Source organism: Canis lupus, chromosome 23 (genome assembly GCF_011100685.1).
Source record: "Canis lupus familiaris isolate Mischka breed German Shepherd chromosome 23, alternate assembly UU_Cfam_GSD_1.0, whole genome shotgun sequence".
Lineage (NCBI taxonomy): Eukaryota > Metazoa > Chordata > Mammalia > Carnivora > Canidae > Canis > Canis lupus.
This window is the reverse complement of record NC_049244.1, coordinates 18664288-18686739: the sequence shown is the minus strand read 5'-3', so window position 1 is coordinate 18686739 and position 22452 is coordinate 18664288. Positions and strand designations below refer to the sequence as shown.

Below are 22452 nucleotides of genomic sequence, written 5' to 3'. Positions count from 1 at the left end.
AGGACAAAGAGCAGTGTGACTCTGCCGTCATCAGCATATGCTTCTCAAACATTAATTGTATATTTGGCAATCTGAGAGTTTTGTTAAAATGCAGATTCTGATTCCCTCGGCCTGGGCTGGTCCTGATGCTATGTTTGCTGATACTCTCTGAGGTGATGCTGTGCTGCTGGTCCAAGGAGCAGTCCTGGCGTAGTAGCAGAGGTCTTCCGGGTGCTGTTATTAGTGGAGATCCGTCATGGCTGCATGCTACAGGCCCTCCTCATATGCTTGTCACATGGCTGCTATGGCATTTTCTTGATTTGTCCTAGGAAATTTACTTTTGGTTGAGTGAGCAACAGGGTCAAAGAAGTCCTTTCAGAGACTACATGATTCAGAAGCTAGGGGAAACAGAAGAGCAGAAAGAGCTTGGGGTTTGCAGTGTGAAGATCTGACTTTGTGTCTTGGCTCTACCACTGGGCCTGTTCATGTCGGAGGAGTCTTGGCACTCCTCTGAGTTTGTTTCTCTCGAGGGCAGCAGGGTCCTAAAATTATCTCCCTCACAGTGCTGAGGTACGCTGTGAAGAAGAGAGGTGAATGGGCTTGCTCTGTGAACTACAGAGCACCACGTCGATGTCCATATCCCCACTGCTGTGCCTACAATGACGACTGTTTCTGTGGGCCTATCCTTGCTGGTGTTCTTGCTGGATTGGGAGCAGAGACCTATGATTCCGCTGGTGAAAAAGAAATGACACATTTTCTCTTTTCTCTCCTTCCCCTTACTCCCCACCCCGTCTACACCACAGCGATTGAAACACAGAGCACCAGCTCCGAGGAACTGGTCCCAAGCCCTCCGTCTCCACTTCCTCCCCCTCGTGTGTACAAACCCTGCTTCGTCTGCCAGGACAAATCATCGGGGTACCACTATGGGGTCAGCGCCTGTGAGGGCTGTAAGGTGAGTATCCACGCTCCTGTGTCCTGTGGGGGTCACCTGCTCAGCTCCAGAAGCAGGTTGCTTTGCCACCTGTAATGCCACCTCTGGTGTGATGGTCTCAGCTGGACTTGATGGTTTAATTTCTTCCTTATATCTCATGAGTTAAAAATTCCTTAACTTCTGCAAATGACTGATTGGGGCCAAATGTTCTGGGGCCCTTAAAATAACATAACAGTTCTTTGCAGGTAACAAGAGCTTTTTGAAGGAGTCCTGAAAAGCATCATCCTGTTTCTCTTTAAAACGTGCCGTCTGCTGTCTTTGTAGTTTTATTTTATTTTTAAATATGACTGACAATCCACTAAATCAACTTGCTGAGAATCCAAGGTTGAAATTGGGATTTATCTTCTGGCTGTTTCCTCAGCCCTGTGGCCTTTGAATTACAGTTTGATTTTCAGCCTGTAGGGACTTGCTACTGTGTGCATGTCATAAATTCAGGAGAGCTGGATTTAACGTTCCAGCCTGCAGAGTAGTGGAGGCTGAACATGTGTCAAAGAGGGTATGGCTGCTTTGAATCAAGCTAGACAATTGCTATCGAGTCCAACAGTCTTAATTGAATGAGAGAGCTGCTTTTTTTTTTTTTTTTTGAAAGAGAGAAAAGAAACAAAGAATGACTTCATAGACAAGTCCAACTCATCCACAGATAGTTTTTCAAAGGAACTATTGCTGTCTAGAGCTAGCCCTTCCCTAGATAGATAGCTTCTTTATGGTCTGTCCTACAGTTGGTCAGACCTGTTCTTTATATAGCTCCATTGGATGATTCTTTGTAGTGGTAAACATGTTGCAATAACATTACAGGTGCTCCCCTCAGGTGCTCTGTGGCATTTTGTATTTGGCTTGTCAGAGCTAGCTTCATTGTCATTGTATGTCTGGGTTAGGCACTGTGATGTAACAACCATCCTAAGGCTGAATGGCTTAACACAGCCACTTTTCATTCAGCCTACAGTTCTATGTGGTAGCACTTGAGGCCAGCCTCCTCTGGATGGTCACCTGCTCTCAGCCATGCTATCTCTGGTCAGCTGTGGGTTCACTAGCTGGATGTGTTTCTGGGGGTTGCAGAGGGCACTTGTTGGCTGATGACTCTTGGTGCGCTGATGACATATGGTGTCTCATGCCTATTGGGCTGGTACTGGCTTATTTGCACTGGCAGGGTTCCAGAAGAAAGAACAGAGGCATCCAAGATCTCCTGAGGCCTAGGCTCATGTATGGCACACCGTCACCGCTGACACATTCTGTTGGCCAAAGTAAGACATAAGGCCAGTGATACTTGGGAAGGTAGAAATATAAACTCAACTTTCTAATGCAAGGTGCCGCAAAGTCACATTTTAAAAGACAGGAATATAGGAAAAGGAGAAACGGGGTCATTTTTGCATGAAGTCTACCACACTGAATGCCTTACTGTCCGTGACGAAGAGTTGGAATCCTAGCTTGAGTGTGCAGAGCCTCACACACAGTCTGGCGTATAGTGGGTACTTTAAAGATATAGGCTGAACAAACACAGGAATGTCACTCAGCTCCTAAAAGAAATGATGTGAGTTTTCCCTTCTTTTCAAGCCACTTGAATAAACATGGATTACTGTACTGAGGAAGGCTAATTTAGAGAGCATCTCTCTCTCTGCCTTTGGGATTGTGTTGGTTGTTTTAAAGGAGTGTCTTTTCCTCTAGTAGCTTCAGATAAGGTGGTCAGGAAAGTTCACACAACTGCCACTTGGCAGCTGGAGAAAAAGCAAAACATTTGTGTGTCTAATTATTACTTTTATTATTGATTGCTAGCTGAACCTGCTTAAGTGTATCTTGAGATTTGAGAAAGCCACAACCAAACACCAGTTTACTTTGCCCACTTGTACAACATATAAATAAACCCTTTCCTAGTGATCATTTGAAAGTTAAATCAAAAGACACTCTTTTATTTCAAAAAATGTTAAGTCATGTCCTGTCCAGAAATTGGAATGCAGTTATGTTCTAACTCAGCTTACCTGCTCCCATTATGTCCTAGGAAAAAGAAATTATCCAGCATCTCTCGTCCCTGCCAGATTCCAGGCCCTACAATATTCAGCTGTTTCACAGTCTGTACAGTACACACTGTTTTAATCAGCTCTTAGTCAGCTAATTCCCTGACCTCTTGCTTTAATTTTGAACTCTGATTCTTTTTAGGAAAAACCCCAACAAAAACAAAGTCCGTACCAGCACAGGCAACTTTGATAAACTTGGTGAAGCTGTTCAAAGTCATGTTATGGCATAACTTTGTAACAGAGTAAGAGGCCAAGAAGGCTGGCCAGACTTATTGAGGTTTGAGGGGTTCTGTATTGTGGGTACGTCTCTGAAAACGTGGACTGCCTTTCCCCTGGGTTTGTTGAGAAAGACTGGTCTGCGTTTTGGCTTACTGGGAAAATATAATTGTAGAATTCACAGAACTGAAAACCGTTAAGGCCAAAGTATAACGTAACAGATGAAGGAGAAGAAATACAATTTAAAAAATTAAATATAACAGCATTTTTGAAAGTTACTAAGACAGTGCAAAATTTATTGTATAAAAAATAGAAAATTAAAACCACCATAGTTCTACCCTGGGAGAAAACCTCTGTTAAGTCTATTTTTTCTATGAATATATGTGTGTGTGTATTGTTATCTTTGGTTTTTATATATATATATAAAAGAATTTTGGGCTGCATGCCGGTTTTAATCTGCTTTTTAAATTTAATAATCTTTCATGACCAAAATTTAAATAACTGCTTAAGTGTTTGTTGTTAGAACATTAATGAGTAATTTATGGTTATATCATAGTTTATTTAATGAATTCCCTGTTGTTCATTTAAGGTGTTTGCAGGTTTTCTCTGTTATAAATAATACTTTAATACATAACCTTGAGGTATACCTGTGATAATTTTTTTTAGGATAAATTATAAGAATTGGAATTCCTAGGTCATTGGCTTTGAATATTTTAAAGACTTTTGATACACATTGCCAAAATGCCCTCTAAAAGAGACATATCAATTTATGTTCTGTTAGTCTGTTAAAAGGTAATCATTTTAGAGACTATCTATTAGGAATCTATCCCATGTGATAATAAGCTAATGAATCAAGAAACAACTTCTCTTCTGGAGTTATGCCTATATTTCCTTTGGTTGTTTATAATGAGTCTAATACATGTTATCATTTTGGGCTCCCAGCAGATGGGAGCCTGATTGACCTATAAGGGCTGGCCTTTTTTGGCTAGAGATCAAAGATCACTCTTCTGGGTTTCCCAACCCAGAGCCTCTGCTCTAAAATAGGACTCTCCAACAGAACCTAGTTGACAGCTATAAGAAGTAATGCCCAAGGTGGCTTCAGTCTGTCATGATCAGGATGGCCTTATTGACTATTGTTTGCAGAAGACAACCTTCCACTTTCTTAAGGAACAGGTGGCAGTTTCAGACTCAATTTAATGAATAGGTTATGGTCCATCTCTGGGAATGGCCAGTGGCTACTGCATTGACATAATATTACCATGGCAACATAACCACTAAATGCGCCCCTGGGATGTCCCCTTTAGGGGATTTCCAGCTAAGCAATGGCAGTTTTTTGCAAGAGATACAGAGTACATAAAGTGAACATGTGTTGTGGTTAGCCAAGAGGGTTCAACAATATAAAGTGATAAAGTTGATTTTCATGTGTCCTTGAGAAACAGCTTCATTGCTCATAGCTAGAATTTATGCAAACTTTTGGCCTTCATCATATTTTATATTAATTATGGAGTTTAGAGTGAGAACACCAGGATTTAAATTCTAGTTAGGCTACTTAATAACTTTGTGACCTTGGGCAAACATCTTTAACTCTCAGTGTCTCTCTCTTCTCATCTGGAAAAACAGAGTTAATAATACTGCATATTTCATAATCTTGTGAGTATAAAGTGAGTTACTATGAAGCATACAGACAGTACCTGGCACATAGTAAATGGTATATACATTCGGTTATGGTTTATGTTATCATAAACTTAATGACTTTTGTACAGTGATGTAACATCAATTATACTCTTAGTATACTTTCTTGTAAGCTCTTTTAGCAATTCTCCATTTCTTTATACCAAAGATAAACACTGCCGCTTTTCTTCAAGACTCAAGTTAGGACCCAACCACTTCATGGAACTTACCCTGATTACTCCATTACAGGGGTTGGGAAATCATTTCTGTAAAGAACCAAAACATTTTAGGCTATGAAGGCCATCTGGTCTCTGTCACAACTACTCAACTCTGTCATTATAGTATGAAAGGAGCCAAAGATAGTATGTTAAAGAATGGCCATGGGCATGTTTCAATAAAACTTTATTTATAATAATAAGCTGTGGGACACACTTGGCCCTTGGGCCTGGTTTCCTGAGCTCTGCTAAAGTACATGGTGATATGCTCTTTTTTTTTACAGTATCTAAAACTCAGAAGCTGATGGTCCAAAGCACTCATGCCAGAGGAGCCAGGCCAGTTGTTTCTTGTGGACTGCAGCACAGGGAATGCGGTACTTCTTCCCCATTTCCTTCAGAAATGGTGTTTAACAAAAATTGATGTCCACTTGCCCAGAGCTCCCCAGTGGGAGCTTTAAGACTAGTCTCTGTTTTTACTCCATCCCCTCATTCCAACTCAGCTCCTACTTCTTTATCATCCAAAGTCAGAGAAATTAGCTTCCAGAAACACCTAGAATCTTACTTTGGAGAGGTTTGTGGGATGTATTCTATGAACTACGGTGTTGGTAAGATTTTCTTGCTTAAAAAAATAACCTAAATGTTGTTGGCTTAAACAATAGGCATGAATCGTTGGTCACAATTCTGTGCAGGTTTTCTTATCTTGGAGGGCTTGTCTTGAGTCAGGTGGTTTAGATGGCCTCATATGACTGGGTCCTTGGCAGGATGACTGGATCCTCTTCACATGTTATCAGTTCTCATCCATTAGCCTAGCCTGGACTTGTTCACATGGTGGTGGATGGGTTGCCATCAGTAAGAGAGGATGAGCACCAACGTGCAAACCTCTGGTTGCATCACATTTGCTCACGTCCCATTGGTGAAACAAGTTATGTGGTGAAGTTACATGGTCTGATGGGTGGAGAAATTGACTCCACCTTTGAAGGGGAAAGTGGCAAAGTGACCTTGCAAAAGAGTGAGTATATTAGAGCTGGCATTTGATTACATACCATCCTCAACTCCTGATTTCATGTGTAAGTCTGTTCTGACAGCTGGATTCACCATCCCTTCATCTGTTAGCAGATAATTATTGAACACCTACTAAGTTCCAGGGCCTTTGCCAGACACTGGAGATACAACGCCAGAGACATGTTCCTCCTGGACCTTACTGTCTCGTGCAAATGACATACAGATGATATCTGTATTGAGTTGGAAGAAAAGGGACAGAAAGACTGGTAAACAACAGTGGAGAGGTACCTGATTTACTGGGGAGTCAGAGGAAGTCTTATGACCAGCTTTGTGAGTAACAGGGAAAAGTGTTTCAGGGCAGAAACTGAGTACTTGGAATCCAGGACTATTTCTTCCTTTCTTTGCTGTATCCTTTGCCTTCCTTTCTTTGCTGCTCTGGGCCTCAACAGATTTATAAAACTCACATTCACAAGTTTGAACCCAGTCCTACGCCAAATACAGTGGTAAAGTTATTTCTGACTAATTAATTATGTGCAGTATTGTACTCATTTCTTGTTAGGGATGGCTAATATGATACGGGTATTTATAAGTTGAGGGGTGGGTAAGGGGAAGGAGAAAACTGCCCTTGTTGGGTACCTTCTCTATACCAGGCATTGGGGCATTGTATACTCTTATTTATTTATCACAAGAGCACAGTAGGGGGTAGGCTCAATAATACCCATTTTACAGATGAGGAAACTGAGTTTCAGAGAGGTAATGGAACTTGGCTAAATTCACACAGCTAGTCTTTTCGAGGGCAGGGATTGAACTCCTAGGGCTGCTGGAAGACATTCATTCCCCTGCTTTTGCCACATTGAAACAGAAGGCGGGAAGCAGTGATATGTTATGTTCTGGAGTGGGGGGTCTCATTAAAAACAGGTGGGAGTATCGTCTCAATCATTTCATAAAAGAAATGACATTTCTGTAACAAAAAGTAAAAGAAAGAAGAGCATACAAGGCAGTCTTTCCCAAGAAGGGATGGTTAACAGACATGACCCACCCACGGGCACAGTCCCAAATGCTGCTTTGTCCCTGTTTGCTCTGCTCTGCCATTGATGGGTGGGAACTTCCCATCCATAAGCTGGCGTTGGGGAGCCTCTGTCCAGCTCCCATGGAGAGCCTCCGGGTGCCGCCATGATGGTGCGCCTTCCCCACAAGGGCACAGAGGAAATGCTTGCTCAAGGTCACACTGGTAGCCTTCTATTTAAAGCCGCCTTTAAGAGTTTAGACTCCACTAGCCCCCTCAGTCCCTCAGGGCTAATTTTGTCCATTTTCTCATCTGCCTTTGTTTTCTTTGCTGCTGAAGAAGGGAGGCCCTCATCTCCATGACAGTTGGGCTGCTGGGCTGTTTTTTTCCTGGCAGACAGCAAAGTAGTATGCTCTGTCACAAAAAGTTTTGCAATCAGGAAGATGGATGTCTGCACTTAATTTTAGACCTTCTATTAAATACTACAAATGTGCTTAATGATTTTATTTGACCAAGGGCATTTAAAACAACTTTTTTTTTCCTGGTTTTTTTTTTTTTTTTTTTCCCGTTTTTTCCGTTTTTGTGGTTTTAATTGGCATGGATAAACATGAACATTGTGCTCTGTCTGGAGACCATTTCTGGCTTTGCTGCCCTGAGAGTTGCTTCTGTTCAGAGTTTCCTGCAGTATTGAGCCCCCAGAACGATATACCATGCTAAAGGCAAGAACAAAATCTGGACAATGTCTGCACTGCATGCTTTAATAGCTGAAAGTGAATTGTGAAGCTTGCCATTAAGTTCGTTATCATAGTTCTTGAACTGCACAAAGTAGGTCCTCTAGTAGACCCAAAGAGCTATTCTCCTTATTAACATCGGCTAACAGTGGAGAATTGACTTATTCTCTCATTAATCAGACATCTATTAAACAACTTCTGAGATAGGCTGTAGGTGTATTTTGTTCCCAAAGTTGTATCCCAGTGTTTATAAGGTACATAGGTCAGTGCCTGTTGGGTACATGGTAAATATTTATGGCCTGAATGGATGAATGAAAAGCAGGGAGACAAACAGTGCATGTACCATGTGCCGGGACACCTAGGGGGTTTGGTGAGTGCAGAGACAGAGCCTCCCATCCCTCTGATACGTTCAGGGAAGACTTTATACAAGAGACGATTTTATAGATGTAGAGGCAATTTCTAGATGGGAAAAGGGAGAGAAGAGTTCGAGGCACAGGTTGAAGACAAGAGTACTTGGAATAGCCTATGAAGAATTATGTGGAAAATGAAATTTATCCATTCTGTTGACATCAGTTTTGCATAGCCCTGTGCAAGCCACTGGGGATCTGCCAGGCTTTTTTTTTTTTTTTTTTAATTTTTTATTTAAATTCAATTTGCCAACATAGTATAACACCCAGTGCTCATCCCATTAAGTGCCCTCCTTAGTGCCCATCACCGAGTCATCCTATCTCCCTACCCCCCTCCCTTTCCACAACCATTTGTTTCCCAGATTTAGGAGTCTCTCATGGTTTGTCTTCCTCTCTAATTTTTCCCCATTCAGTTTCTCTCATTTCCCTTATAGTCCCTTTCACTGTTTCTTGTATTCCACATATCAGTTAAACCATATGATGATTGTCCTTCTCTGACTGACTTACTTCACTCAGCATAATACCCTCCAGTTCATCCATGTCAAAGCAAATGGTAGGTACTAGTCCTTTCTGATGGCTGAGTAATATTCCATTGTACATATATACCATATCTTCTTTATCCATTCATCTGTCGAAGGACATCATGGCTCCTTCTACAGTTTGGCCATTGTGGACATTGCTGCTGTGAACATTGGGGTGCAGGTGTCCCAGGGTTGCACTACATCAGTATCTTTGGGGTAACTAACCTATAATGCAATTGCTCAGCCAGGCTTTAAAGACACTCTGGAGGACTCATTGCATATCATTTCCTCAAAAAGCCTTTTCCCAAACCCCCTTCGATATTTTTTATTGTTCTCCTTTGTAGCACTTCACTGCAACTGGAAGCAGCTTATTATTTATGGAGTCATTGGTTTGATACCAGCCTCTTCTTTCAGACTAGAAGTGGGCTGGGCTCAGTGCCTAGCACAGTGCTCTGCACCTCGTAGGGCCTCAGTGCATGAAGGATTTTCATCACCAATTAGTTCTAATTATATAGTAATACAGTAATATATGACATAATCAAGCAGGTATATAATTCTATGGTAATGCACATAGTAGTATAATTTTATACATCCTATCTAATTAATTGCATCTAATTATATAGGGTTGATGATGCGTTATTGAAAACTTTTATAAAACTTATAAACAGGAAAAAGCTTTTCACGACCAGAGTGCAGCTCATTTTCTTAATAATTCCTGCCTTCTACCTCAGAGTTAACCCTTCTGTGCAAAAGATTTATCTTTTCTTTGATGCCATCCGGAAGCAAACTGTTACGGCTAGCAACTAGAATGATATACTCAAGAACACCGTGGGCTCTTAGTGCTTTAAAAGAAATAAAAATCTCAACATCTAGAATCTGCTCCCATGTGGAGAAACATCAAGACCACTGAAATGGCAATCTGGCTTTTCCCAGTAATAGATCCTACTGAAGGAGAAAACACTTTTCTTCTTCTGGATAAATGTTCTAAATTGAGAAATCATTTTGTTTGAAAAGGCAGAAAGGTCTTTTTTTTTTTTTTTTTCCTGGCATATGAATAAACAGGAAGTGGAGGGTATATTTTGAATTAGCCTGCAACTCTGTATTTTTCTTTGCTCCTGCTGTATTGGTAAAATACTTTATTTAATTTAGTGGTTTTAAATGGTTCATACATTTTCTAATTGTTAAAAGTTCATAAATGCTGTTGAAATGCTCACTTTGCTTGTATTTAAAAATATCTGGAGCACTTTCATTGGCCATTTTAGTTACATCAAACAAGGTAAAGGTCCAACATTTTTGGTGAGAGTTTTACCTCCGTCATACAGTAGAGAAGCAGTTCCCAATATTCATGTCATAGTTAACCTGTTGCTTTGAAAATGGCTTACCTCCCAGGGATGTCTCAAGTGCCTGTTTCATGTTTTGGTCAGTTAAAAAAAAATCACCAAAAACCAACACTATTTTTTTCTGATTTAAAGCAAATGGTGGGAAGGTGGGAGGAAGCAAAAGAAGTTGCTTTTACAGAATTCCTAGGGACCGTCATCTAAAAGTGAATTGTGACAATGTCTTACAATTACACCAAACAAAAACAAAAATATATTTTTGTCAGAGAAATAAAAGTATACTTCCAGGGTTTCCTGAGAGTGCTAGAAATTATGACTGAAATCATTTCTGTTTAAATCAAATTTACACCATCCTAGGTGATGATTTAGTTACTTTTGGGAAATGAGTGTTTTCAGCCTTTTCTCTTTCTAAACCTTTTACTAGAGAGGTTAAATAGAGAGCTTTCAGTTCGGTATTTCCTCCTCCTAGGTGAACTCTTAGAAAAAAGTAATAAGTGAAATTGGCAAAGGCATCCTGTTGTAGCAGCCCCTTTATTTCTCTTCATGAGGGCACAACTGTGAGCTCTCAGTTTCCCCTCTATTTTGGTTGCTTCGCTCCCATCTGCAGACCAGGGTAAGCCCACAGAAACAATAAAAATATCTTACGTTGATTATTGCCTTTTAATGTTTCTAGAGCACTTTCACATATAGAATTAAGCTGAGCTTAGCTGCGGTACCAAAAACAAACCAGAATAACCCAGAAACCACACTAAAATGTGTGATACCTCATACAGATTTTTTTCCTTTTCATATAACAGTTCAAGGTATGTATTCCAGGTAGATTTCTTCTCTCTTCCACACAGAGATTAGGAAGTCTGGCTCCCTCCAGCATTCTAGCTTGGCATCCACTAGGTCCTTAGCATCATGTGGAATGAGAAAGAGTGCATGGAAGAAGCAAGGGCCTGAAGTGGGATGCATCATTCAGCCAGAACTGCTCATATGACCAAAAGCAAGTGCAAGAAACGTAGTCTAGCCATATGCCTGGGTACAGACCGATTGTTCTGGAAAGAAATAATGAATTCAATGGAGAGCTAACAGTTTCTGCCTTAGGTTTTTTTCTATTTGATCTTTATACCAATTAGAGAAGTAGGTGGCATGGGCTTTGCCCCCTCCAATATTTGAGGAAACTTTTAAGAGTCTATGGGACCAAGTTCTACCATCCACACTCTTGATTTATAACCTAATTCGGTTAGTTGAAGTGATTTATTGTGGAAACCAACTTGAATACGTTTCTGCATTTAATTTTCCCCGAATCTTATCAAACTGTCTTTTCAAAGTGTATGATTCTTAAACATCTCCATTTTCCTATCATGTTCCGTTTTGATATTTTGAGAGACTTACCCTGTACAGCTAGACCTCTAGCAGGGGTTAGATTCCACAAGGCAAAAATCACAGGTAACCAGAATGACCCCAGAAAATCCCTTCGGCAAGCCGGCTCTTGGAGACTACTGGCGTGTGTCTTGTCACTAAGACCTACAAAGCCAGTTCTTCCTCCAGCTTTGGAAACCAGATGGAACAGTTGCTTTGTTTTCATGCTGTACCAAACATACGTGTCCTTAAGCACAAGAATCATACTCATGTCATGAAAATCCCACATCATTCTAGATACGTCTTTGTTAGTGAACTGCCTCTACCATAATAGTTTCTTTGGGATTTGGGATTTCTCTTGTGCCCTATACGAACTGGTTCTTTTTTTGATTTGTTTCTGTATTTGTTCAGTGTTTTTCCACTTCAGAAAGGCAGCTAGATGTGTCATATGGATGAGCAGTGCCAGAATGGGGAAAACTTTGTCCTGTGGACCCTAGAACTCATCCCTGAAAAAAACTCTAGAGCGGGGAATAAAACTCTGTGCGCCTCTCTGCCTGTACAATGCTAGCATTGTCTGGGGTGGAGAGGAAAAGCGGGGTTCTGGCGGCAGGCCTGCCCCATTAGGGCCTTGTTCCTTGTTCCGTATTGAAAAGATGACATTCCTTTGCTAGCAACGTCCTGCCCGGATTTCTGGCACCAGTTCTGTGGCCAGCACTGTCGCCTGGGGCATTTTTGTTTGGGTTGGTTTTGTTTTATTTCAGAAGTAGCAAAGTGCAAGCTGCATAAGTGTACAAGGTAGAACTGTTTTTATAAAGCTTGTCATCGAACTTGTCAGGAGAGGCAAAGCGGCCCATCTGCCAGGGCGTCTGCTTCCTGTTCACTAGTGTCACAATGCAAAAGGGCGTATATAGTAAGTTTAACTTACTAACTTGTTCTCAAGTGTTTCTGAGGCAGCCTTTGGGCTTTACCATGGGCCACCTCCTCCCTCTCATGATTTCAGTGTAATGCTTCATTTATAAGAGAGATTGGTGGATTTGCAAAGTAAATATTCCAATAAGGAAAAGCAAAATCTTCAGTGACCCTCTCAGTTCTGCTTCTATGGAGGCTTTTTTTTTCTGCGTCTGGAAAAGAAAAATCCTTTCTATTGGCTGCAGTTCTGAACTGGAGCATGTAAAATGTACTTCTCAGGATCTGTGAGCCTTAAAATAATGAGCCTTAGAAAACTCTGAGGTAGGTCAGTGAGGGGGAGTGTACTTTGGTTTTATAAAGGATTTTCATGGCTACACAAATTTGGAGAAACTAGAATGATCTGGCAACTCTGTGCCTCTGAATCTGAAAATAGCAGCATTCTAACTATACAACACCACTATTCATACGGGCCTGGAAAGTCCCCCAAATCATGAAAATTATCCTTATCAGTCAAACCCAGCAGGGATCATCTGACTGCTCCTCAGGGAAATGAGAATTTTAGTTTGGATCTCACATCCATATGTCAAACTCAAATTGTAGATGAGCTATGCTATATCTGGGGACCTTGGGAGTGTGGGCATACTTCTAACCAACAAGTACTTCTGAAAGCTGCTGTCCTAATTTGTATTATTCCTCAGTAACATAAAGAATTAGTTTTAGAATAAGAGAACTGGGGAGGGGTTGCGTGATTTTGATATTTATTAGTTTCCAGAGGCATGTCCTGCTGTGTTAGATGCTCCTTCAACTGGTTGGTACCTTAAGTTAACAAATTTATAGACACAGTACTCCATAAGATATTTTTGATGGCATCTATTCCATTTGAATGTACAATGTATTATGTTTATGATAGGATCAAAACATTTTGCTAAAATGCTCGAATAGTTTTCAGTATATGTGTTGTGTTGAATTGTGACAGAAAAAGTAGGAAAGTTAGCAGGCCAATGCCAGAAATTGTGGGAAGAGGGTATTAGAAACTGAGTTCGCAAATTCTGATTACTTCCCCAAAATGGAATTAAATGTAAACTTCCTCATTCAGTGGTGTTTTGGTCTTACATGATTATTGCTTGATTTAAGAGTCATGTGGGAAACAGGTTTTGTTTCAGTGCATATGTCATGCAAATTCTTGCCTGTTGACCTACAGTTTGAATTTCATGTACATATCACACATACGGATATGGTATTTATGTCTGTAAATATTTGTGGCAGGTAGGATCTGAATAAAACTGTGAGTTACATAGCAAACCTAAGTGAGTCTGTCACTACCAAATGTACTTGTTCTTTTCCTTTTTCTTTTTTTGAGATTTAATTTATTTGAGAGAGAGAGAGAGAGCACAAGCAGGAGAAAGGGCAAAGGGAGAGAGAGAAGCAGATTCCCCACTGAGAAGGGAGCCCGATGTGGGGCTCCATCCCTGGACCCTGAGATCATGATCTGGGCCAAAGGCAGACCCTTAACCAACTTGAGCCACCCAAGTGTCCTCAAGTGTACTTGTTTCTAACATAAACTCCTAATGAAGTCATTTCTTTTGCTATACCCAAATGTGGGATGTTTGTTATGAGAGAGTTCACAAGACTGATATCAAAACAAAACAAAACAAAAAAACAAGACTGATATCATGGATCTGGTGGTTTAAGAAACATAAAAGAGTATTGTTGAATTAGTGAGTCTAGATCAGGTATTCCTTTATTATTTGATTCTGTTTCATCCATCTCATGAGCTCTAGGCCTCAGAAACAGTATTCCTTTCCTCCACTATCACTGGAGAAAAAGAGCACTGATGATAGTGACCTCCAAGGAACTAATCTTTACCTGTATCGTATCAAGACATTGTTAGTTACTCTAGGCACACCGAGGTGGTTTGTGTTCTAGCAAGGCTTCAGAACCTAAGATTAAGCCACACCACTTTACACTCCTAGGTGGCTTGAATAAAAGAAGAAAGTGTTCAAAGACATCATGTTTCAAAAAAATCATTTTTTCTAACCAATTTAAATTGCTGTGTATGTCCTTGTAGGAATTTCATCTTTATTATTTTAAAATAAGTTATTAAAATTCTAAATGCTGGGATGCCTGCATGGCTCAGTGGTTGAGTGTCTACCTTTGGCCCAGGACATGATCCTGGAGACCCGGGATCGGGTCCCACATCGGGCTTCCTACACGGATCCTGCTTCTCCCTCTGCCTATGTCTCTGCCACTCTCTCTCTGTGTCTTATGAATAAATAAATAAAATCTTTTTAAAATACTGAATACTGTAATAAACGTAACCTAAAACACAAACCACCTCTCTTCTCCCCATCATGAAGGCCTTCTCTTTGTTGAGGCTGTCACTTATATGTACAACTGTACTGAGTAAAAATAACTTTTATGGCCCTACCCAACACAAGTGGAATAGAGAGATGCAACCATACTGTGTGTCTAGGAGGATGGGCAATATTGCCAGTATTTACCCCCTCCCTCTCCTTCAAGAATCACCACAGATTATTTCTTTTCTCCGTATTCTTGTGATTGTCGGTGCACTTGTTACATACACATGGTTGCATTCACATGCCATGGGAGATTTCTCTCCCCATCAGTATCAAACTCTATTGGGCCCTTAGCAAGGGGTTTACAGAAGACCTCTTGGGTAAAAATACTCTTATGAGTTTGTGCTTTCTGTTTTTTATACCATTAGTCTCTGCCAAAAAAAAAAAAAAAAAGCTTTTTTTTTCTTGCCAAAAATATTTAAGAGTTCCTTAAGCATAGTTCATAGGAGAGATTTAGGGAAGGAATTGTGTTCCACCCCAAACTGCCTCTCTGAACTGAACTTGATCATAACATATCTGTCATTTTATTTTATTTTTTTAGTTTTTTAAAGATTTTATTAATTCATGAGAGATATATAGAGGCAGAGACCTAGGCAGAGGGAGAAGCATGCTCCCTGTGGGGAGCCCGATGTGGAACTCGACCCCAGGACCCCAGGATCATGACCTGAGCTAAAGGCAGACTCTCAACCACTGAAGCCACCCAGGTATCCCTCTGTCATTTTATTTTTAAAGAAATTTTAAATAAAAAATTTTAAATGAATCCCTGCCCCTCTGGGAAACTCCGCCAAGAAGTTAAAGGGCAGCTGCCTTCCCTGTCTTTATATGAGAGACCCAGTCCTGAACTTACAACTATCCTTTGCTGTGCACTCAACATTTCTCCAGTGTGGTCTGTTGGGTCTTCAATGAAATAAAAGTGCTGGCGGCCATCCTGACATGCCAGGGCTCCCGTAGTGAAGTGGAGCTTTCTTTGTAGTACTTCTACTCTTTGAAATTATTTCATCATCTACTGATTTACTGGTTTTCTCTCCCACTGGCATATGAGTACCGTGAAATTAGGGGTTTCATGCGAGTCTTATTTACCTGTGCATTTCCAGTGCCTGTGACAAACTCGGCATGATATAGCCGCTCAATAGATGTTTGTTGAATCAATGTAATAAGTAAAATGAGAAGCAATAGGAAGGAGACAAACTGGATTAGAGTGCATTCGTGCCCAAAGATGGTGTTAGGTCCAAGTTAGCACAGGGCAGAGGCTAAGGGGCGGATGAAGGAGAAAATACTTAGGATGATGTTGGCTGAACATGTCCAAACAAGCAAGAAAGGGAGAATGACAATTTCAGTAGGCATCCTGCTCCGTTCCATTTTTTATTTTTAGGCGAGGTCTCCTCTGAGCACTCCCAAGTTATACAGGGGCATCTGCTCCATCTGTCCCACTCCCTCTTTCCCACTCTCCATTGCCATGCTGCTCTTTGGCATCAGGTAGATGATGCAAGCACAGCACTCAGGTTCGTTTTGCCACCTGATGAGATGGCCCTTTGGTGTCTGCCAAGGGTGACTATTTTCTTATCAATTATTAAGGTCACTTCTTGGCCTCAAGTTGAACTGGTTTTGAATTTCAAATATGGGTCTTTCCCCACTTGTCATATACACCAGTGAAATAACAGATACCTTTTTTTCATTGTGAAATGATAAATCTTGTAATAATAAGCACAGGACATACCGCAGTTTACAGAGGATTTATAAGTGCAGTATCTCCTTGCTTCATATTACTTTACCATGTAGGGAAGACAGGAGAGTACAGTCCCTTTCCATTTAGGGCTTAATTTCTAAAATAAGTAGATGAGGGAAAAATTGTATAGGGTTGAAATGACCCCGAGTCATCCAAACCATGTGCTCCAGTTACCCTTGCTGTATAACAGACCATCACAAGGGGCACCTGGGTGGCTCAGTGGTTGAGCGAGGGTCACTTTGGAAGATCTTCTGGGAAAGGAGAGGTCACCTAAGGTGGCCACCTTAGGTTTTATTTCCAACCACAGGCTCGCTCTTTAGTTGGATGCCAGAAGGAGTAAGTGAAGTGTTTTTCAGACCTTATTATAGGGAAAACATGCATCTTGGTATTTTTGGTATTTTTCACCTTGAAAAATAGATGGGAACCAAGAGAGAGCAAAGGGCCTATGGATTCCCACCACCAATCTTACGTGTTAGGACGTGCACTCCCTGAGTTAACAGGCTGATCAGCATTTGCCAACCACCCCCCTTTAAGCTGCTGCTGTGAGTGGCTTCATGCTTTCCAAATAACTAGAAAAAAATGAAATGCACATAGGGTGTAATAATGTCTGTGACAACAGAGAGGGAAAGAATTTCCCAGAAGGCCCGAGTGAGACCTCAGCTCTGCCAGCTATCTCAAAACAGACGGCCAGCTCATCTCCCAGGGAATGGCTTCCAGTTCAGGGCCCCTGCCTTCCCCTGGCTTGTGTCACATCATACAATTATTACCTTATTGATTCTAAGCCACTGAATGAATTTTTTTTTTACTAACTGTGGGTTCTATTGTTTGATGCTCTCATCCTTGTGCTTCCCTGTGTTTCTTGCCAGGATAGTTATTTATTCCTTTTTGGGTGAGCTATTCTTGTGCATGGTCAGAGTGCTGAACTCCCACTGACTTCTACTGCAGTTCTCTTTGGCCTCAGTTTAGAAGTTGTCTGTGGGCCTTTAATTACACCCTCTGGCAAAGGAGAAAGAGCGCTTGAAACATGCATAAATTCTGTACATATTTCCAAGGCTGGCCTGTTTAAAAAATGTTGTCTGTCTTTCTTCTTTTTTTTTTCCCCCTCTTTGAACTTGGACATGGATTTTTTTGTAAAGTACAGTATGTCAAGGGAAGGGCAGTGAGAAAATATGCACGGGTATTTACTTAAAAATTACTTAGTAAATCCATCACAGTGTGTTCATTGGTTTTAGTATGATATACCATATCCTGAAATGAGAGGTGTTTTACTATGTTTATTTAGTATATACTATATGTTTATATGCCTTGCCATACATAGTATTAGGCAGTCCATGCCCGTCTTGGACCGTTTTGTTTTCCTTTTTTACAAATTAGATTAAAACCCCTCCAACTTTATTAATTTGTTCCCTTTTAAAATTTAAACACAAAACTGTGAAATGTGAATTTTGTTCAAGTCTGTATAAATAAATACTTGCAATTACTTTTTTTAAAGTAGCAAGTTTCATGGATCTTGAGATCTGTAGAACGATGGAAGGGTTTTTCATTGTTGGTTGGTTGGGCAGTTGTGAGATCTTGAAAGTCTTCAGATCTCTTTCTTAGCCAAAACATTTCCTCTGGTTACCACCTGCCACGCCTCTGCTATCTATTGTAGAGGGAGGCTGGATTATCACTGATCACAGAATCCCCAGGTCCTATTAATGCCTGTCTGTTTCAGCTCCTCCCCTACTGGATGTTTTGAATAAAAGCCGCATGGAAGTGAAGTAGGCTGATTCAGCTTCCTCCAGGTCCCCGCTTCATTACCAGCGGTGCAGTGACCAGGAAGCTAGTAAAGAACTTGAATGATCCACAGACTGACAGTTATCCCTGAATAACAAAAGGTTGGTTGTATTCCCATAGAAAAGAGAAATTTGTATCCTTTGCAGCAGGCTCAGTCTTGGTGAGATGGAATATTGCAATCTTGTGGTTCGTGGTGTTCCTCTTGATGGTTTGCATCCCCTCAGCCTGAGCTGGTCATTTGCATTTGTCTGGGAACCTGGTGGCCTGGTTCATAGCCTGCCCACTCTGCACCTGAAACCTAGTTTCATCTTGTGTAGAATGAGGATAATCCCTTTGCCATCAGGACGCTAGAATTATTTTGAGGAATAAACACTACAGTGTATATACCCAATGTTTCTTTAGCGAGAAGAGGACTTGTCTAGCACTTTCTACATGCTGGACATATATTTTAACTCCATTAATGTTCATACCAACTCTATGAAGAAGACACTGTCACTGCTCTCATTTTCCAGGCGAGGCATAGCCCCTGGGCCAGGTCAGTGGGCCCCTGGCTTATTTCCCTTTTTTTCCTTCAGAGACCTGATTCTCCACCTGTGATATGAGCCGGGTTAGGCTCAAATGATAATTGAGGCTACTAACTTTCATCTTTGAAATTCTCTGATTCATTACTTCCTGGAAGTATGGCAAGGATGCATTTTGGTCATGTTTCATGTATTTCTAGATGTAGAAAGTTCATATTCCAATCTGTCTAAGGTTAGGATAAAAATGATGCCTGATTGTTTTCTTTTTCTTTTTTCTTTTTTTTTTTTTTTTTTAAGATTTTATTTATTTATTCATGAGAGACACAGAGAGAGAGGCAGAGACACAGGCAGAGGGAGAAGCAGGCTCCCTCTGGGGAGCCTGATGTGGGACCCGATCCCAGGATCCTGGGATCAGGCCCTGAGCTGAAGGCAGCCGCTAAACCACTAAGCCACTCAGGCATCCCGAGGCCTGATTGTTTTCTACCGAAAGTAACCTCATTAAGAAGTTATGTTTACTTTTTCTTACTGGAGTTAGCTTTACAGTTGGAGTTTAGAATTCAGGTGCCTTATCAGGAGGGCCAGGCAAGGAAGTGAATGATGCAGGCTAATTTGGGATAATAGGGAGGGGTGGAGAGTATGCCCAAGATAAGGTTATCTTCCCAGTAGTTGCTGCTCTGGGTGAGTGGAGTTCAAGCCTTAGCATGGATCAGCCTCATCAGGATGGCCTGTCAAACTGTAGATTGCTGGGGCCCACCACCAGCGTTTCAGGTTCAGGAGCTCTGGGTGGAGCCTGAGAATCTGCATGTCTAACCTGCTCCCATGTGATGCTCCCAAGCCTCCACTTTTTGAGAGTTCCTGCTCAGTGAGAATGTGGAACTATCATTGCCAGGTTTTCCGATATTTCAAGTGAATCTCTTTGTTACATGAGCACTGTGACTTTTTCAAGGTCTTTTCTAGTCCTCCAGACATTTTACTACTGAAAAACACTCAGACCATACAGTGATTTGTCAAGAAAAACAGGGAGAAACATCAAGTCAATCTCTTCTGTAATTGAAATCTACTTTTTAAATGTTGGCAACACATTTAAAAGTTTTTAAGTCCGTGCTGGCCACCACTGCCTCAGCCAGAAATAAACATGTCTTTTGGCTCAATTCAGCTTATAGATTAACAGTTTGCAACTTCTGCTTTAGAAATTTAGGAGACACCATGGATGAGAATAAAATAATTTTTTTAAAAGATTTATTTATTCATGAGAGACACACACAGAGAGAGGCAGAGGGAGAAGCAGGCTCCATGCAGGGAGCCCGATGTGGGACTGGATCCCGGGTCTCTAGGATCAGGCCCTGGGCTGAAGGCAGACGTTCAACCACTGAGCCACCCAGGTGTCATAAAAGAATTACATTTTTAAAGAATTTCTGTCAGTAAAAATATTAGGAGAGACTTCCACAGAATAAAAGAAAAGCTAGTGTAGAAACCTACCGCATGTACTTTGCTTTTATAACAGGAGACGGAAATCTATAAACTATTAAAATGAACAACACATCATCCCCTCCAGTAGGCATACGCATCCTGTGAGTTGTGGCCACTAAGTGAGCCTATCATCTAGTGACAGGCATGGCTCACTCAAGAGACCCTAGCAGGGTAGCAGCTTTTTCCTTTTATGAGAGACAGAGAGACAGAGAGGGAGAGAGGCCGGCAGAGACACAGGCAGAGGGAGGAGCAGGCTCCATGCAGGGAGCCCGATATGGGACTCGATCCCGGGTCTCCAGGATCACACCCTGGACCGAAGGCAAGCGCTAAACCGCTGAGCCACCCAGGGATCCCTGGCTTTTTCGTCCTCACCTTGCTCTACCCGGGGTACATCCCAGACTCTTCTCTGAATTCCCCCTGCAATCAGCTTGCTGGCTTTCCGGATCTCACTTTATTTTTGGTTTCAGCTTCCCTTGCACCTTTTGCCACTCCCATCTGTGCTATGAAAGCTTCTGTTTGCCCTTCTGGTTAGACTAATAATAGTCACAATGACAACAGCTCACTCATATTTGTGAGCATTTGTACTGTTTTAGGCTCTCCACCTGTGTTCACTCATTTAATCTTCATGACAACCCCACGTGATGGAAAATATTATTCCTATTTTAAAGGTAAGGAAACAAGGCACAGAGAGGTTATGTGACTTGTCTAAGATCACACAGTTAATAGCAGGAAGAGGCCTTTAATCCAGACTAACCAGGGCAGGACACAAGCCCTGGTTATTTATTTATTTATTTTTTAAAAGGTTGTATTTATTTATTCATGAGAGACACACAGAGAGAGGCAGAGACACAGGCAGAGGGAGAAGCAGGCCCCATGCAGGGAGCCTGATGTGGGACTCGATCCCGGGACTCCAGGATCACGCCCTGGGCTGAAGGCAGGTGCTAAACCGCTGAGCCATTCAGGGATCCCCACAAGCACTGGTTATGGTATTAACTAGAACAGCCCTGTACCAAAGAAATGTGGAAATCATACAGTGAGAAATTCCTGAAATGTCAAATGCAAATGGGAGAGGAGCCGAAGAGAAGAAAATCAAGAAAGCATCTGGATACAGTTATAAAGAAGTAATTTTGTGGGGCACCTTGGTGGCTGAGTTGGTTAAGGGTCTGACTTGATTTTGGCTCAGGTCATGATCTCAGGTTCATGAGATCGAGCCCGGCATCGGGCTCCACGTTTGGTGGGGAGTCTGAGATTCTCTCTGCCCCTCTGCCCCTATTCATACTCTCTCTCTCCCTCTCATTCTCTGTTTCTAGAATAAACCTTAAAAACAAAACAAAAAAAACTTTAAAATAAACCTTGGAGGAAGATAATGAGAAACTTTGGGGAAATTTTGCTAATTGTTGGAAAGTCTAGTTGGAAAAAAAAAATACATGTGTTTGCTCCTCACTGATTTAGTCAAGTTGATTTTTATTCAAAGCTAGGGAAAGAAACTACACATGCCATAGTTGAGGACGTTGGATCATAATGAGAGAGAACTTCAGAAAGAATGACTTGAGGACCAGAGTTATTCCATTTGAATGGCTTAAGCTTCTTGACCTCTAGACAGACCCTTTCAGCTTCCTAGATCAGATGAGCATAATGAGTGTTTAAATCATATTTCCTTTTTTTTCCCTGCTGGTGAGAACATGCACCTTCAGCTCTCTTGTCACTTTGGGTTCGGATGGTACAAATAAAGTGTTGGCTTTCTAGGCCTTGTTTAAGTAGTGTGGAAAAAAAAATCACACAGATAAGAGCCAGGGAGACTGGAGGATGTGATTATGAGTAAAACTTCTTTAGATATGTAATGCCAGCAGCACAAACTGTTTTCATTCCCATGTTAGTTAATGGCTAATCTAGAGATTGTACTGCCGTTTGCTGATAGAGCACAGTTTAAAATATTTTATCATTAATGTGACAGGGAGTTGGATAAAGAAAATGAAGCGTGATTATAAAATGCTAATTATCGTCCTCAAGTGCATATTGGGCACTCTCGAATATTTGCAGCGTAATTTGCTTTATTTATTATTTCGGTTTGGTTATAAATGTTAATTCAATTGCAGATGGTATGTTGGCAATTTACAGAGCTATAAAGTTATTTGGAAATCCTAATATTTTCTACCAAAATGTTCTATTGGTGATGGATGAGGTAAATTAAAAAGCCCCTGCTCTTTAGAGTTAAATACATTAATTGGCAAGTAGGCTGCAGGGATTTCCAGAACCGCGCT

The 22452-nt window shown here is 41.2% G+C and overlaps 1 protein-coding gene across 5 annotated transcripts in view; it reads left to right on the top strand.

The window, feature by feature from the left end:
* The window catches only part of RARB (retinoic acid receptor beta), a 510890-nt gene that overhangs the window by 369276 nt on the left and 119162 nt on the right, over positions 1–22452 (top strand). For 4 of the 5 annotated variants that reach the window (XM_038570687.1, XM_038570691.1, XM_038570688.1 and 1 more), the window contains one exon: positions 783–931. In XM_038570687.1, the coding sequence (XP_038426615.1) occupies positions 783–931 (149 nt within the window). Of the gene's footprint in view, positions 1–782; positions 932–1924; positions 1982–22452 lie in introns of those variants that run through there. The other variant, XM_038570689.1, reaches the window with a different exon arrangement.